Source organism: Puntigrus tetrazona, chromosome 18 (assembly GCF_018831695.1).
Source record: "Puntigrus tetrazona isolate hp1 chromosome 18, ASM1883169v1, whole genome shotgun sequence".
Lineage (NCBI taxonomy): Eukaryota > Metazoa > Chordata > Actinopteri > Cypriniformes > Cyprinidae > Puntigrus > Puntigrus tetrazona.
The window spans coordinates 26,166,571-26,183,889 of record NC_056716.1 but is presented as its reverse complement, the minus strand read 5'-3'; the positions used below and the strand labels follow the sequence as shown (position 1 = coordinate 26,183,889).

Sequence of the window (17,319 nt, the reverse complement as noted above, 5' to 3'; positions counted from 1 at the left end):
CTGTTTATATTGTGTTCCACAAAAGAAAGAAAGTCTTACAAGTTTGAAGTTTCATACGCTTATTGTATTGTTATATGTTCATTTGTGACTTTCCAAATGTCAAAAATAAGGCTACACACATAAAACAGATACAAAAGCTGGTACACAAACTTTATTTACCCTAAAAGGGTGCATATTAGTACCTCAAAGTTATATATCAGTACAAAAAAGGTGGGATCTTGAAAAGGTGGGCTGTTGTAGTTTTTTTTTGTTTTTGGATTTTACAAAATATTTTATATATATATATTGTAAGCCCCTGACCACCAAATGGGTGTGATTAGCTCAGGTTGTCCACTCAGGAAATACAGCAGGCAGGTTTAGGTGGAACAGAACTCAAATTTCTTTATTTTGTAACAGGGTGAGGGAGAGGGATTGGGAGAAAACTATAACTAAAGCTGTTCCTTCTTTGTGGGCTGGTCTCCTGGCAGCCCACCAATTTCCCTGAGGGAAATGCAGAAGAAAAGGGAGTTAGTGGAAGGTGTCCAGGCTACTCACGGCCACACTGCACTTCTGTGGTTACGGGGTTCCAGCATTCAGACTCTGCTCGTCTGTTCTTCCCCACCCTACTGAGGCTTCTCCATCCTCTTATGTGGTGGTTCCTGATCGCACCCAACAGCCTGCAGCTGAGGCTCCCTATTAGCGAAGCAAGGATGAACACCTGTGTGGGAGCTATCCTTGGGCCTGATCACCTGGTGACCCCATTCTTGTGGGGTTCTCCATGGTGCTGAAAGTGCTCAGGCTGCCTTGTGGGGGACCATTACACTTCCGGGCCACCACATACCCCTCTTTCCAGCTCCAGGCCCCCACCTGGAGCGCATGTTCCATAGCCGTCATGTCTCCTAGACATTGCATCTGCATTTGCATGAGAATTCCCGGCCCGGTGTTCTACCTTGAATTGGAAGTCTTGCAACTGAAGAAACCAACGAGTGATTCGTGCATTTTTCCCCCTGTTTTGAGACATCCATTTAAGCGGGGCATGATCAGTTACTAATATAAACTTTCGCCCCAACAAGTAATATCTCAATTTCTCCACAGCCCACTTTATGGCAAGACACTCTTTTTCTATGGTTGCATAATTTCTCTCATTTGGAAGTAGCTTACGGCTAATATACATGACCGGGTGTTCCATACCATTTTGTAGCTGGGACAGCACTGCTCCCACTCCAACTTCAGAGGCATCTGTTTGTAAGAGAAAGGGTTTATTGAAATCTGGGGCTTGCAGGATAGGTTCACCACAGAGAGCCTGCTTTAGGTCGGTGAAAGCCTGCTCTGCTTCCTTAGACCAGTTTACCTGGTTCGGGTGGCACTTGAGGGTTAGCTCAGTTAAGGGGGCCGATTTTGTGGCAAAACTAGGGATAAAGGGTCGGTAGTAGCTGACAAGCCCAAGGAAGGTCCTTACTTGCTTCTTGGTTCGGGGCTGGGGCCAGGAAAGTATAGAGTCAACCTTCTTGGATTGTGGTTTCACATTTCCTCTTCCTACAGTATACCCCAGGTAGTTGGCCTCCTCTTGGGCTAGTGAACACTTGGAGGCATTTGCTGTTAGGGCGGCTGCCCGCAACGCCTGTAGGACTGCCTCCAGATGGTGAAGATGTTCTTCCCAACCTCTGCTGTAGACCACAATGTCATCCAAGTATGCTGCAGAATAGCTTTGGTGGGGTCGAAGGACTCTATCCATGAGCCTTTGAAAGGTTGCGGGAGCCCCATGGACCCCGAAGGGAAGAACCCGGTATTGGAAAGCCCCATCCGGAGTGGAAAAGGCTGTCTTTGGTTTGGCTTGAGGAGTTAGAGGTACTTGCCAATAGCCTTTGGTCAAGTCAAGGGTTGTGATAAAGCGTGCAGGACCCAATCTTTCAATCAGCTCATCTATCCTTGGCATTGGGTAAGTGTCAAACCTGGAAATCTCATTTAGCTTTCTGTAGTCATTACAGAACCGTGTACTTCCATCAGGCTTCGGCACTAAGACAATGGGGCTTGACCAAGCACTTTGGGACTCCTCGATAACTCCTAGGTTCAACATTTTCTTCACCTCTTCTCGTATGGCCTCCCTCCTCGCTTCAGGGATTCTATACGGTCGGAGCCGGACAATCTTCCCTGGTTCTGTCACTATATCATGGGATATCAGAGAAGTCTGCCCCGGAAGCTCAGAGAATACCTCACGGTGTCGCCACAGAAGTTCTCGCAGCTCTTGCCTCTGCCTGGGGGATAACTGGTCGCCCATTTTGACCGGGGGAGTTATGGGGGTCTGGATCTCCGCTGCAAAGACATCACTGGGAGAGGGAACCGGCTCCTGCCATGGCTTTAAGAGGTTTACATGGTAGATTTGCTGGCTCTTTCTCCGACCGGGTTGGCGCACCCTATAGTTGACTGGGCCTGTTCGTTCTACCACCTCATATGGACCTAGCCACCGGGCCAGGAACTTGCACTCACTGGACGGGATTAAAACCAGTACCTTTTCGCCTGGGAGAAATTCTCGGACTTGTGCCCCTCGGTTGTATACCTGGGCCTGCTGTAGTTGGGCTTGTTGCATGTGTTCTCGTACAACCGGCCAAATCTTTGTCATTCGATCATGCATCTGTTCTACATATTCGATGACGGAGTGATATCGTGATGGCTGCTGCTCCCAGCTTTCCTTGGCAAGGTCTAACATCCCTCGTGGTCGGCGTCCATAGAGTAGTTCAAAGGGTGAGAACCCAGTGGAGCTTTGTGGAACCTCTCGAATAGAGAACAAGACATATGGTAACAACTGATCCCAATTCTTCCCATCGATGTCAATGACTTTTCTTAGCATTTGTTTAAGAGTTTTGTTAAATCTCTCAACGAGCCCATCAGTCTGGGGGTGGAAAATTGAGGTTTTCAGTTGTTTCACCTTAAATTGTCGGCAGGTCTCTTTCATCACGGTAGACATGAAGCACGAACCTTGGTCTGTGAGGATTTCCTCGGCTATCCCCACCCAGCTAAAGAGCTGTACCAGTTCTCTTGCTACCGCCTTCGAGTTGGCCGATCGGAGTGGTATCGCCTCTGGGAAGCGGGTGGCATAATCAAGAATGACCAGAAGATATCGGTGACCTCTGTTGGACTTTGGCAGGGGTCCCACAATATCAAGTGCAATCCTGCTGAAAGGGGTTTCAATTATAGGCAGAGGAATAAGTGGATTGCGGTAGGTTACCTTGGGACTATGAAGTTGACAGACTGGACAGCGGCGACAATAATCTTCTACTGCCTTCTTGATGCCCGGCCAATAGAACCGTGTGAGGATGCGCTCATAGGTCTTCTCTGAGCCCAGGTGACCTCCCAACAGGTGAGTGTGTGCCAAATACAGCACCTTGGAGATATATGCTTTGGGTACCAACAGTTGTTCACACGTTTCCCCTCTCCGCTGATCCACTCTATATAACAATCCATTTTTTACCATAAAATGTGGATAAACCAACCTACTCACCCCCTCTTGTAGCTGCCCCTCAACTATTTGCGCATTCTTCCAGGCCTGGGTCAGTACAGGATCTTGCAGCTGGGCAGTGCCAAACCGTCCCAAGTTCTTCCCCCGTAAGGTCTCTGGTGAGGGAAATTCAGAAAACACTTCATGGGAGTCTAGCTCTTGGCGTACCTGCACTCCTCCTGGGCCTTCGGAGGCCGTGGCAGTGGAATTGGAATTAACATGCTCCCTTCTAACTTCTTCTGGGCTGGTTGATTCTGCATCAGTAGTCTCTTCAGGGTTTTGAGCAGGGTTGTGTCTAGCCGAATGGCGCCTTTGGGGTCGTGGAGGTCTCCTCTCATCTGCAGATCGGGCTGTCCCGTAGGCGGCAAATGCCTGACAGTCTCTGCCAGAGACCAACCCTGCAAACTCCGGCCGGACTAGGGTCACCATGCTTCCAGAGTCGACAAGGGCTTCAGTGTCTTGGCCTCCAATCTTGACAGGGAATGTAGGGCCAGCTGCCCCTTCGTGGGCCCAGCAGGTGGTGAGAAAATGGCACTGGCGTCTTGAAGAGTCTGTGGTGCTTGTTGTGGGCCTGAGCTCTTCTCTGCCTGGGCAATCCCGGGCCAAGTGTCCCTCCCTTCTACATGTAAAACCCTGCTTTGTAACCAGACTTCGCAGTGGCCTCTCATCCTTCCACTTGCCTTGAGTCTTTAGGGCTTTCGCTTGAGTTATCTCACGAGATTTCTTAGGGGGCTCTCTGCCTTGTTGTGGTCTCCAGGAGGCAGCTTTATTCTCCTCATGCCTCAGTAAGCTCACAGTCACCTGGTGGTTCTCCAGGAGAGCAATGAGCGCCTCTACACTTTGCGGTCCCCGTTGAGCCACATACCTCTTGGCATCTGCTGGCAGGCTGCGCACGCAACGGTCAATCACTACCCTCTCTATGGTGGATGGCCCATCCCCTTCCTCCAGCCAGCTCCTCACCATTCGAGCCAATGTGGTTACCTGAGCCCGGGCTGGGAGAGTAAGCTGGTATCCCCAGTTATGAACTTGCTGTGCTTTGGCAGGTAGGCTAAGTCCATATTGGGCAAGGACCGCTCTCTTGACCAGTTCATAACTGGCGGCCTCATGGACTGTGAGATCCCGACAGGCCTTCTGTGCCTCTCCGGTCAGAAAAGGAAGAATTAAATTTGCCCACTCCATCCTTGGCCATCTCTCTCGCTGAGCGGTTCTCTCGAAGAGGACAAAGTAGGTTTCCACATCATCATCCTCAGTCATCTTGGTTAGATAATCTTGAGGCCTCCTGCCCTGGGCCTCAGTCCTACGACAGAGCTCTGTGACAACTGCATTCAGAGTGGTTTGGGCCTGCAGAATGGCAGTCAGGGCCTCTTCCATTTTTTTTTTTTTTTTTTTTTTAAGAATCACAAGTCGGGCTTCTCTCTATGCCCGCATTCTCCACCATATGTAAGCCCCTGACCACCAAATGGGTGTGATTAGCTCAGGTTGTCCACTCAGGAAATACAGCAGGCAGGTTTAGGTGGAACAGAACTCAAATTTCTTTATTTTGTAACAGGGTGAGGGAGAGGGATTGGGAGAAAACTATAACTAAAGCTGTTCCTTCTTTGTGGGCTGGTCTCTGGCAGCCCACCAATTCCCTGAGGGAAATGCAGAAGAAAAGGGAGTTAGTGGAAGGTGTCCAGGCTACTCACGGCCACACTGCACTTCTGTGGTTACGGGGTTCCAGCATTCAGACTCTGCTCGTCTGTTCTTCCCCACCCTACTGAGGCTTCTCCATCCTCTTATGTGGTGGTTCCTGATCGCACCCAACAGCCTGCAGCTGAGGCTCCCTATTAGCGAAGCAAGGATGAACACCTGTGTGGGAGCTATCCTTGGGCCTGATCACCTGGTGACCCCATTCTTGTGGGGTTCTCCATGGTGCTGAAAGTGCTCAGGCTGCCTTGTGGGGGACCATTACACTTCCGGGCCACCACAATATATAAAAAAATAAAGCTCAATGAACAAAACAACAGTAGTATTACAAAATTAATGTGACAATGCAGTTTCACCATTTTCTGGATTCCTCTTCCCATATAATGTGGGAATGTTCTCATCCATTGTGTAAATGTTCTTTTACACAGTGGATGTGAAACTTTTTTTTTTCACTTTTGTGCATTGAAAATAATAATGACTATTACATTTCATACTCCAATCAGTTTGACTGTAGATAAACATAAACCTCCCATTTTTTTAGCGGCACCAACTTCCTGATAAGCGAGGGCCCTTCAGTGTAAACATTAAAACGGTATTATCATTCCCGCCGGCAATGTTTGGACTACCTATCAGCACTGTTATGAGTCCTAACAGGGGGTGATGGGGCTGGTTGCAACTCAGTAACTTTGTCAAGGAAAACATGAGCGGTAAGCTACTTAGTTACACAAAGGTTTGACTCTTGAACATTTTGGTTGTGTCAGTTTGAAGATTACCCTTTAAGGCATGCTTGTGTCATTCCTGGTCATGGGAGAATCATGATATCTAATTTCCTGTTTCATTTTCTTATATCTTTCTTAGTTCTACATTCTTTTTAGGTCAACGTGATCCATTGTTCTGAAGATTTTGTCAGAATAAGCAGGATGACTGGACACATCTGTGTCTCAGGATAGATAAAAAGGGAAGTGTTACATTCCTCTACACAGAAATGTGGAAGGATGCCAGCGTTCAAAAGTGTTTTTAAATCACTTATAAAATAAAACACAAAGACCTGCTAGTTACAGAGCTGCTTCTGTCGGGCCTCTAATGTATTCCTCTGCATTATTCTTTTTTCTTCAATATTGGCTTTTAATCTTTCATTTTAATTTTAATTGGCTACATAAATCAATCAGCTATAATTATAATTCCACACATTAAATAGATACTAATGTGGTGTGCTTTTATTATCACTCATGTATAACGTTGTAGAGTCAGTGTAAGCCAAACTAGGAAATTATAAGCCCATTATTTACTAAATGTTTATTAATGTTTTATATGGATATAAAACATACAAGGATATAAAACAACATACATGCGGATATAAAATATACAAGTATATGCCCTATTTTGGTGAAAGCTCGGGTTGCCAGCGTAATGGTTAAATGTTTCGACGCAGTGCGGCTTTGTTGTCATATTTTAACATATAAAGTCTTTTGTCACACAAACTCTCAGTTTCTGCATCTGATATTAAAAAGTGTTCATTGTAAAAATAAGTGTCGAAATAAAGTTATAATTTCTGGAACTTTTTGATGTTATTTTGCAAAGAAGAACAGGCGACAAAACGTGATGGTCAGTTTCTATGTCAAGTACTGACTGGTACTTTGACTCCTCCATGAGTGACATAATGGTTGAAGAAGCTTGACAAAGGAGTCCAGTTTGTCTAAGTACATTTTCTTTTTCAGCTGAACAACCAAGGCAAGGTTTTACTAGCTCAAAAACTGACAGTTAGTGATATTTCCACACAGATATTGGTGAATGGTTTTTTTAAGCATAACAAACCACATATAGGCCTACAGGATATGTTTGTAGCTCATGGCTGTTAAGGCGCTGCTGATAGTACTAACAACTTTTTTTTTTAATTAGTACAGTTTCCTGTTAAAACCACTGTTAATTTATACCACTGAAGTGACTATAAATCACTAAATAGTAATCAATCTACAGCACATTTACAGTATTTCCCAGTGTAGCAAAAAAATATATATATATAGCCTACGCTAATCAGACATTTTCACTTTACTTCATCAGACACTTTTTTTAAATAATTATTTAAAATGGGAAGATAGATTTGGTATTTTAAATTCTGTAAATATTTTTGTATTCTGTTTACAGACAGTGAGAGGTTTTTGCCATCAGGTTGAGCTGAGTTGTGTGACAATGTACGCCAAGGCATTAAAAAAAAAAAAAAAAAGCTATTTTTTTGTCAAATTTTTCACTCAATTTGTTTTGCTGATCACACGATCTATACTGAATTAAAATGCAGATTTAAATAAGAATATAATGTAAAATGTAAGATTTTTTTTCACAGACATTTTTGGGGCATTACCTAACTTTCTGTAAAAGATTGTCTAAAACTGCTTCTTTTACTCAGTGCAAGTGTAACCATGGCAAAATATATAACGAATCAGAAAAAAACGAACATTTATGCTCGGCTTACAATTGTACTAAATATACAATGGTTTGTTTAGAAGAAAACCCTTATTTTTCAAATGAATCTTGTCTCAATGCCATGTCAGTCTTTATTGGTTAATGCAACAAAACAGATTCATGCAGATCATCTAACAAAACACACTTCCAAATCTCTTTTCAGTCTGTATTACCAATGCGCACTTGGGTGCTTCACTTAAATCACTGTACTACTGTGACTGGTGCAGTAAAGCTGCTGAAGTGAAACATGCAGTAGGCTATAAATCATAGAGGCCCGAAGCCTAAATGAGACCAGTTTCCTGATTTCCTTCATACTGTTTCCAGGCTGTAAAAAATATACTATACTATGCCGTGAGCGTTCATTAAAGCGTTCATTTAAGTTAAAATGTTTCACGTTCATGTAAAAAATGCAGCCTATCTCTCTCGCTTCGTTTAACTGCTGCCGCCTGTGCGTTGATGCCCCGCCCCCGTTTCATTGTCGTCCACCCATTGGCTAGACGTGCTGCTACCGACATACTTTGACTGAAGTAACCTTTCGGAAAATAAGCAGAGGCGTTAAAACATGCTTCTATCTACTCTCTGCTACGATACTTCATCCGCGTCCAGATTGTTTGGGTTATGCTTTGGTGGTGTTTCGGTTGTCATGGATTGGTGCGGTCGGATAGGATACTCAGCGCGCGAGGTGAGTGTTCCCGCATAAACGAAAGTTTTCTGGAAGGATGATTAGATCGTAAACGCGTTGTCTAAGATCGACGAAGAGATGAGATACTAACATGGTCAATACAGAGAAGAAAGCTGACAACTGTATTTGGCACGGGTTTAAAGTATGTTACGTTTCAGCTACAGCTGTGTACTACATATTTTTTCTTTACACGGTTTATTCAAATGTATGTTGAGTTACGATATCTCGTGCTCTTTGTGGCGTTGGTTTCAGCCCAGTGTAAAGAGGTGTGATAAACATATTAAGGTTAATGTTGACGGAAGTTAACCAAAATACTCAAAACGTCCCCCAAATGTGTTTTTTTTTTTCTTAACGCAGATTTGCATTAGCGAATTTGCATGTTCGCTTCGCGCGCACAATAGAGAATTGTCCTCAGTTTACGATGATGTGTGCGTCGCGCTGTATAATGTTGATGCGTACTTTTGATAACATTTGATAACTGTTAGGTTTCGGGTTTTAACAGACATGACGCTTTTGTGTTGCAATGGCATCATAGGCACGTGCAGCATATTTGGGCGCGTTCCAAATGTTCCATGCGACTATTGATGCTGCTGACTAGGAAGGCAGGTCACTAGGTTTTGACACGCAGCCACAGTATGCTGAAAGATGTTGGGGGTTGTTTCATCACTTTTATACCTCTGGGTAGACTCATCTGGGGACTGGCTGTCTCCACCACTGATAAACCGCTTAAATCCACCTTCACTGCCACTGTCAAGCCTAGTGTTGCCCTCCTGTGAGCATCATTATGCTCTCTTTTCTCATTAGGGAACGTCACCAGAGGGGATGTTTACACCTTTCCTCTAGGTGAACACCTTTAAAATGGTGTATAGTAGTAAAAGTCCAGTAAGGGTTTTTGATCGAAGAAAGATCAAAACATATGAGTGTGTATATAATATTATCTCTCTAAATATTTTCTTCTGTCCTAAATGAATTCAAAATGCATATGACAGAACATTTGTACATATTCACACCTAATTGACTTGTGAAGCAGAAAGATTAAAACATATGAGTGTGTATATAATATTATCTCTCTAAATATTTTCTTCTGTCCTAAATGAATTCAAAATGCATATGACAGAACATTTGTACATATTCACACCTAATTGACTTGTGAAGCAGAAAAGTGACAGCTTTTTCTTGTTGTGGTTACTGCTCACATATGTCTCCCTAATGTTTAAAGCAACCTGTCACATGATACTTGTGGAAATAGAATAAAGAACTGTAAAGTCAGGCGACTTTTGACAACCACATTGCTAAATAGATAAACCACATAGATGAAGTGTGGCTGTGACTGTTTGCATAAAATTTTATTCAGATGACTGTAGAGCATTGATAACTCTTATTTTTTTAACATATAAACTCTAAAACTGAACTGTTGTTCTTACTTTCTTCTATAGCTATGATTTAGCTGGGTCAAGCCAGAGTCGGCAGTCCAAGATGAACAGTAAGCAGGGACGGAGCTGCATCGACCCTCTAATTCAAAGTAATATGGAAGGTGCAATGGGCTCTGTAGTCCCCACAGGGCTCCCTAAAGCTGACAGTCTTCCACAATATTCCCATGACAAAGCTCTGCCAATCAGCAGAGCGTACTACCCATACTCTCTTGGTGGACAAGATGCACTTGACTTTCCTTCTCCATGGGGTCCTTCAAAAACCTGCATTAGAAATGGGCCGAGCCCAGGGATCCACTCATCAGCCACCGAGGGTTCAATTCCAGTTCCAACCATTTACAGGCCTGATAAAGTCTCCTTCCTGTGGATGCTGGTGGTGGACGCGCTGTGCTGTACCGCAAGAGTTGGCAGCCAAGCAAAGGTTGGCCTATTATGCTAGCAGTCCCAGACAGCACAGTCCCAGGGCGGCTGGAGTCATCTCTCCAGTGGCAGTTCCCAAGAGTCACACTGGAGGATCAGATGCAGAAAGCTGTGTTGGGTTGGCTATTCCAAAACCGATATATGGGCATAGCCCCTGCTGTACTGAGCGTGGATGCACTGCAGGGCACTACGGTGTGGAACATGGACCACAAAGGATGTCCCCTCGCATTTATGATGACGAATGGGCTGCTCATTTCAGTCGCTTGGCTTACCTGCATAAAAAGGGCCAGGAGGCATTGGCGCAACAAAGGGTTTTGCAGTTAGAGCACGGCGCGGAGGGAATAAAAGATGGAAAGACTGAGAGTTACCATGGTATTAGATCAAATGAGACAAGAAGGTCACTTTCTTTAATGCAACCGAGCTATTCTTACAACACTGCACATCAGTTTATTGGTTCCACACCAGAGTACTGCCAACGTGCCCCAGTTCCCCCACAAATATACAAGGGTCTTCCCCACACTTATGACCCAAGGACATTGGCACACCATGGAGTTCCTTCGAAAATATATCAGGACCATCCTCGCATATCCAAATACACATCAATGCCTCCATGTCCCACTGTCTATTACCCTCAGAGTCACCACGAGGCTTACCAAGCGAATCCTAATGTTATTACAGATGAGCATGCTCAGCATCATCACATGGGTCAGTTCCATTCCCCTCGAGCTGACTTGATGTCACCATCCTGTTCTGTTGTACCCCCACACCATCCTATAATTCCAAAATATCCTACTTATAATTCGTATAGGATGCATTTTAATAGTAACCAAGCACCAATGCATAATAAGCCACACCCACCTTTCCCAGTCCATCAATCAGAGCGACCACTTGATTTCTCCATACGAAGGGTGCAGACACCTGACTCCCCTCGGGAGCTTTGCAAACAGCCTGGAACCACTGGGGCTTTCCATCCTTTTCCGGCCCACTACAGACGTCTCAGTAACACCACTAACCTTGAACACTCAGAGATGTCTGAAACTAGCTTTATTGTAGACAGTTCCAAAGAATTTCCCACAAACTCCTGTGAAGATGTACTTAAGATAAGGCATTGTGTTTCAGATCCAGCTGACAAAGATGTATTAGCTAAAAGGCCCAGAGAGGAACTTGAAACGGACATGGTCAGTAAAAAGCAAAAACTGACACAACCCATGTATTGTCAGATAATGAGCCTCAGTCACCATCCTCCCCACCCATGCCAGTTATTAATAAAGTTTTTAGCTTGGCTCCTTATAAAATATATTTCGAAGCTACAGGCATGTTGTCTTCACTAGGGAATTCAAAAGTCCCAAGCCACAGCCTGAGGCGACACTGCTTAAACAAGAGCGGAAATTCAAAACTGTGATGCAGAACCAAATTCAGGTGAAAGTGACCTCAGCTTGAAACAAGACACCCAGATGTCACCAGCTAACAGTGACATTCCAGTTGAAATGCCAGAGACTGTAAAGATCAAAAAAGAAAAATTGGATACAGATGAACCGGCTTGTCAGTCGGAAATGAAAGTGAGCATTGCTGAGGAGATGAATCATCAGGAGGACAGTTCTGAGGTCAAAGAGGAGCAAGGGGAGCCAGACATGAATACATCTGACTCTCTTCCTTGTCATGTTATAGTAAAGAGTGACTTTGAAGAAGAAAGCAATCCTTTCTTGGTAGAAAAATCTGAATCTTTAGCCACATGCAAGACTGAGATTGCTGTGAAAGACAATATGGACTACATTCCATTTTCTACGTTGCCCGCAACACCTCCAGTGCTGACTAAATTCTCCCTCACTAAAATCCCACCTCATTGCCTCAAATTGGCCAACTTTAAAATAGTCATCCCTGAGGTTCTGAAAGCTCCAGTAACCCAACCTGTTGAGGTTCCTCAGTCTCCACTAGAGACCAAGCCAATTATAAGTAGCAGCAAACATGCTCGTCACCAGTTTATGGAGCTTCATCAGTCTCTCTGTAGACTCATATACTGCTGCGTTAATCAAACCCCATGTCAGGACCTCAGGGACTGGTTATGCAGACTGGACCTTCGTGACTCAGGCAAAGATCAGAAGGTGTCTTGTCTCTTGGGCTCAAAATGAGGAGGTATGGCTGAAAGGTGATGAGATGGAAGTGGCTCTTAAAAAGGTGGTCTTCCAACTTCAAAAGTATGTTGAAAGCCGAGAATGTCCCTTTCCTCATGTCATGAGGGCTCAAAGTGTGTTCATTCCCATGTTGGTGGTCAAAGAGGTGCTGTTTTCTCAGGTTCAAGGTGCATTCATAGACCAGGTCCTGCAGGAGCATCGGGTTGAGCTCAGGCCCACCACCCTCACAGAGGAGAGGCAGCTGACTCAGCTCCACAGAAAGGCCTTCTCTTCCAAACTACGGAGACTTCTGTCCCTTAAACATCTGCCAGATATATACCCTGATGTCCTTAACCTTCTCTATCATGCCAGTGTCTGCAAGTTCCTTGGTGAGTGCTGAATGACTGATCTTTATTAGCATAGTAATCAAAAAGTGTTGAATTGTTGTGGAAAAAAAAACTTCTACAGCATCCACAAGATATTTGCATTGTATCCATTAATGGTTGATATCAGTGATTTATTTTTATTTTTTATTTTTTTTAAGGTATTAGTCCATATGATACTAAATTAGAAATAGGTCCTGTTTCATATTTAGATTATATCAATAACCTACATTAACAGTTAATCACGCTCTTTAGGAAATCTCAAAATTAATACTATTTTTAACATTGTAAATTATACTGTTGTGCTAAATTTTCCTGTAGCTTTTAAAATAATTGTTTTTAGGTTTTTTTAAGTACAGTTTAAATATAGGCAATAGTACAGAATGGTATATCAACCATGTATCATTTGTTGGCCATAACATTAAATATTATGTGAATTAATATTTACATATATTATTGTTGCATGCTTAAAAAACATTTTGGCACCCCTAATACAATTCTTTAATTAGATCATTGCTCAGTTTTGGATCTGACTGGTGCTGTGGTGATGATGGAGCTTTTATCTTTGTTGCTTAAAACATTACTGTGGAATTTTCATTTCAAGAAAACACTCATAATTATCAGACTTGTGGTTCCATTTTTTGGTAACCGGTTTCTTTCTACAAGAACAGATAACATTTTACAAGCATATTATTTTCCATTTTCATGAAAACATTACTTGATGGAGGTTAATTTGGGGTTAAATACTATAATAACATTTGTAGTAGTTAGAAGGATGAATGTGCATACTGAAACTTTGTTATCATTTTAATAAACTTAATTTTCAGTTCCACGTTTCTGTTGTGCCTTTTGGATGATAGTACAACATGGATTTTGTACAACATTCTGGCTAAGATCTTGTTCTTTAGATATAAAATATTTAAATATTCTAATCACTAATATTACGGTTTAAATCCCAGTGATGTGTATGCTTAGCATATACTGTAAATGCTAAAAGTTATATAAATTTCATATTATTTGATATAAAAAGCCTATTTGGTTTTGAACAGCCAGTTATTTGAATTATTTTAATATTGTATGTTTACATTAATTATTTTTATATTAAAATCAACCGTACATGGTGCATACCTGTAGTCCTAATGTTCATGTTTTGTTTTTGTTTTTGTTTTTTTTGTTTTTTTAATCATACTTTTGTCATACTTTTTTGATTTGATACACATTTGTTTTTGCAGATTCCACTGCTACAGATGGTGTCCAAAAAATGCCCAGGTACCTTCTTATTACCTTGTCCCCAGAACTCCTTCTCCAATCACAAATAGTTTTGTTTAGAGAGGGCTTTATACATTTTTGAGCTGCTTATAGTTCCTTGTTGGTGCAGTTTTGTTGCAGGTGTGTTTCTGATCAGATATTGTCTGGAACGGAACAGTGATATGCTTTAGGATATATTTCAGTTTCAAGGAAGGAAGTTAATGTGCTTTTGGAGGTTGGAAGGAGTTGCCATATGCAGTGGCGTTGCATTTCTCACCTGCAGTGCCATTTACGGTCCTCCAGATTTAGACAGCTGTCTGTCATCAGTTACGGCACTCAATTAGTTTTACCTCTTTTGAACATTAACTCGCACATAGTTAATAGTGCAGCAGTTTGGTTTTTTTTGTTTTTTCTTAAGACACACTTTTTTTTGTTTCTGTTCTATCACCTTTAGCCTTTTTTAAATAATTTCTGACACATTGGAAAAATATTCTGTCGCGTATTATGTTTCACCAAATGGCCTATTGTTTTTCTTGTCATTGTTAAGTAATATTTTTTCTATTATTAGAAAACCAGTTTGATCACATTGTATTGATTGTATTGTCCCCATCATGTTACCAGTCAAATGATATCATCAGGTATCATAAGGTTGTGTTCATAATGAAAACTGGGTCTTTAAATGCTTTTTTTGTTTTAAATCAACAATTTACACTGTAACATTTTCAAAATTCAGGCAGCAGCTAAAATTTCTTAATCCAATATTATCTCAGAATAAAATTACATTTCATTTAATAATTTCAGCCTGTAATATGAAACAAAATATACCTGGCTGCCCTTTTTTGTTGAGCTCAAAAAAAACCAAACAATTAAACCAAACAACTTAAAAAAAAGCTATGTTCCATGAAAGTGGTTTGAATTTTATATTTATTTTTTTTTCTGAAAATCTTTCCTCATGAAGCTGATTCCATTGTTTAAGGAATTCTATTTTGAGTGATTTGTATAAATAAAGCTGAAAAAATGATCATTCTATGCAATCTGTAAATATGCTAATGAGCCTTCAAGGGATAGTTTACCCAGAAATTCTAATTCTGTCATTTACGCACCTTAAAGTTTTCCAAACCTGCATGATTGTATTGCTTCTGTGGAACCTAAAAGATATTTAGAACAATATTGGAATATTTAAAGATAATATATAATTATGGAATGTATATGTGAAGAAAGTAACTTGACGCTGACTAAATAATAACTTTTATCGTAAACTAGCAATATTCTGCTTTAGTCAATGCTAATCCATTCTAAGCCTGGTTAATTAATTGTTCTTTAATTATAATCTAGCTTTATACTTGTCAGTCAAGAAATGCTGATACTAAATTCCTGTTCTTTTCTTTTTACAGGAGTAGAAACCAGCTTAGCGTTCAAGAGCGAGAGCACGGACAGCTCAGATGAATCAGCCGGCTGTGTGAATGGCGCTGAGGAATTCTACCTCGAGTCCTCCAGACCTCTCACACCGGAAACCACATGTGTGGACAAGCTGGAAAAACAATTTTGCCTCCAGAGAAAGAAAAAGAAAGGCAGAGTAAAGATTTCCTCCAAGAGGACGTTTTTAGAGGAGACCAGTTCATCGTCACAAGAGGATGAGCTCACAGAGGAACCGGCGAGGTGGAGCGTCGTCAGTTCCTTAGACAGAGATGAATGGGAAGTGTCTCCTGTGACTTCCACTGACAGTGGACCACATGTGGAGGTAAAGATCGAAGAAGAGCCTGAGAACTCTGCCTGGGGGCGACCTTTGACCTCGGATGACTTCTCCTCTGATAGCACCGATGAAGAGACGGAAAGCACGTCATTGATGTCTTTTCAGAGCCGCAGATCCAGCTCAGCAGAATCTCAGAGCTTGTCCAAAGGGCCTCCACCATGGTCCTCAAGCTGAGGAAGGTCTTCTACAATAAGGGTCGCGGGGGTAGAGTCACCCGCTACCAGAAGGTCACCGATTCTTTGGAGGCTCCCGCAAGGTTCAGACGCACAGACAGCGAGCATTACAGAAAAAAGGAACACAAATCCTCCAGGCACAAAAGATGCCACACGGACGGGGAGATTTCTTTCGGTTCGTACTCTCAAAGCCGTCCGTTCCTCTCTAAAACGCGAGACGCAGATGGGCCCCTGCGCTCCGCCGTCCAGTCTCTGCCCGTCTGGCCACGGAGAACCAATATCCAGACCTGGTGGGAAAGAGGATTCGCCATTTGTACGAGGAAAATGACAAAACAGAAGTGTGGTACAGAGGAGTGGTGCTACGCATCCATGAGCCACATACAAACCCACTGAAAACTGTGTTTGAGGTCAAATACGATAGTGAGCCCGAGTGGCAGTACTATCTTGAGCTGCTCTTAGACTATAAGAAAGGATGGTTGAAAGTGGAGGACTGAGTTTTGACGGTATTACTATTTTTATTTTGCACCGGAATACTGAAATGGTTTGAAAATGCAAATATACTTTGAATCGATAAGCGGCAAAGCAGTCAAAAGTCTTGAATTATTCTTTGCAACCCAAAAACTTGACATGACATGTTATTGTTGTATGTAAGCAGTGTATGTTCAGTTTCAACTCTTCTACATGTGTCTGGTGTCAATAATGTTTCAGTTGCTACTGTGAAGTTGTTGGCCTTTTTCTTTTCTTTTTTTTTTTTTTTTTTTGAGTTGTTGGCAAACATTCCCAGCAGGTGATGTCATAACCGTGTTTAAGGGAATACAGTATAGCAAGATGTTTAACTGTTTACAGAATTATTTTTTATATTGGCTGCTGTCACGTGTTATATACCTGACTTTTAACACCTTTGAAAAATGAAATCCATTTGGGTTGTTAAAATTCTTTGTGAAGTGGCTTTTATTCAAATGTGCAAAAAGCTGAATTTTCAGCACTCGATCAGAAAAAAAAGGCTGCTTAATATTTTGTGGGTTTTGAATGTTCGGACGACCAACCAAATCTATTTAAAATAAAATATTTTGTAACAATTGTTTTTACTGTCACTTTTGATTACTTTTATGTGTCTTTGCTTAAGAGAAGTATCTTTTAAAACAAATGCTGGCCCTCAAATTTCTGACTAACCTGTTATTATTTCGCTAAAATAAGTGGAATAAGTGCTATCCTTGTGAACTTAGCATCACCAAAAATTTGATACTCCTCAGAAAGGTTACATAGGTATTACTTCATTACATTGGTCCTATAGGTTTAATTTAAAAAAAAAAAAAAAAAAAAGCCAAATATACTTTTAAGGAAATTAAGAAGGAAAGAAGTTGTTAGTCCTCATTGACTCCCATAAGTAGAGAAATACATACTATGCCATAACTGTTTGATTAGCATTCATCAAAATATCTTAATTTGTTCAACATAAACTAATACAAGTTTGGAACGACGTGAAGGTGAGTCAATG

The 17,319-nt window shown here is 41.9% G+C and overlaps 1 protein-coding gene across 1 annotated transcript; it reads left to right on the top strand.

Moving 5' to 3' along the window:
* The first annotated feature begins 12,292 nt into the window (after positions 1-12,292).
* LOC122323110 lies at positions 12,293-16,026 on the top strand. Its single transcript, XM_043216765.1, has 4 exons — positions 12,293-12,348; positions 12,446-12,653; positions 13,880-13,916; positions 15,290-16,026. The coding sequence occupies exons 2-4, from the start codon at positions 12,609-12,611 to the stop codon at positions 15,820-15,822; spliced, it is 615 nt and encodes a 204-aa protein (XP_043072700.1). The 5' UTR covers positions 12,293-12,348; positions 12,446-12,608; the 3' UTR covers positions 15,823-16,026.
* Positions 16,027-17,319: the final 1,293 nt, after the last annotated feature.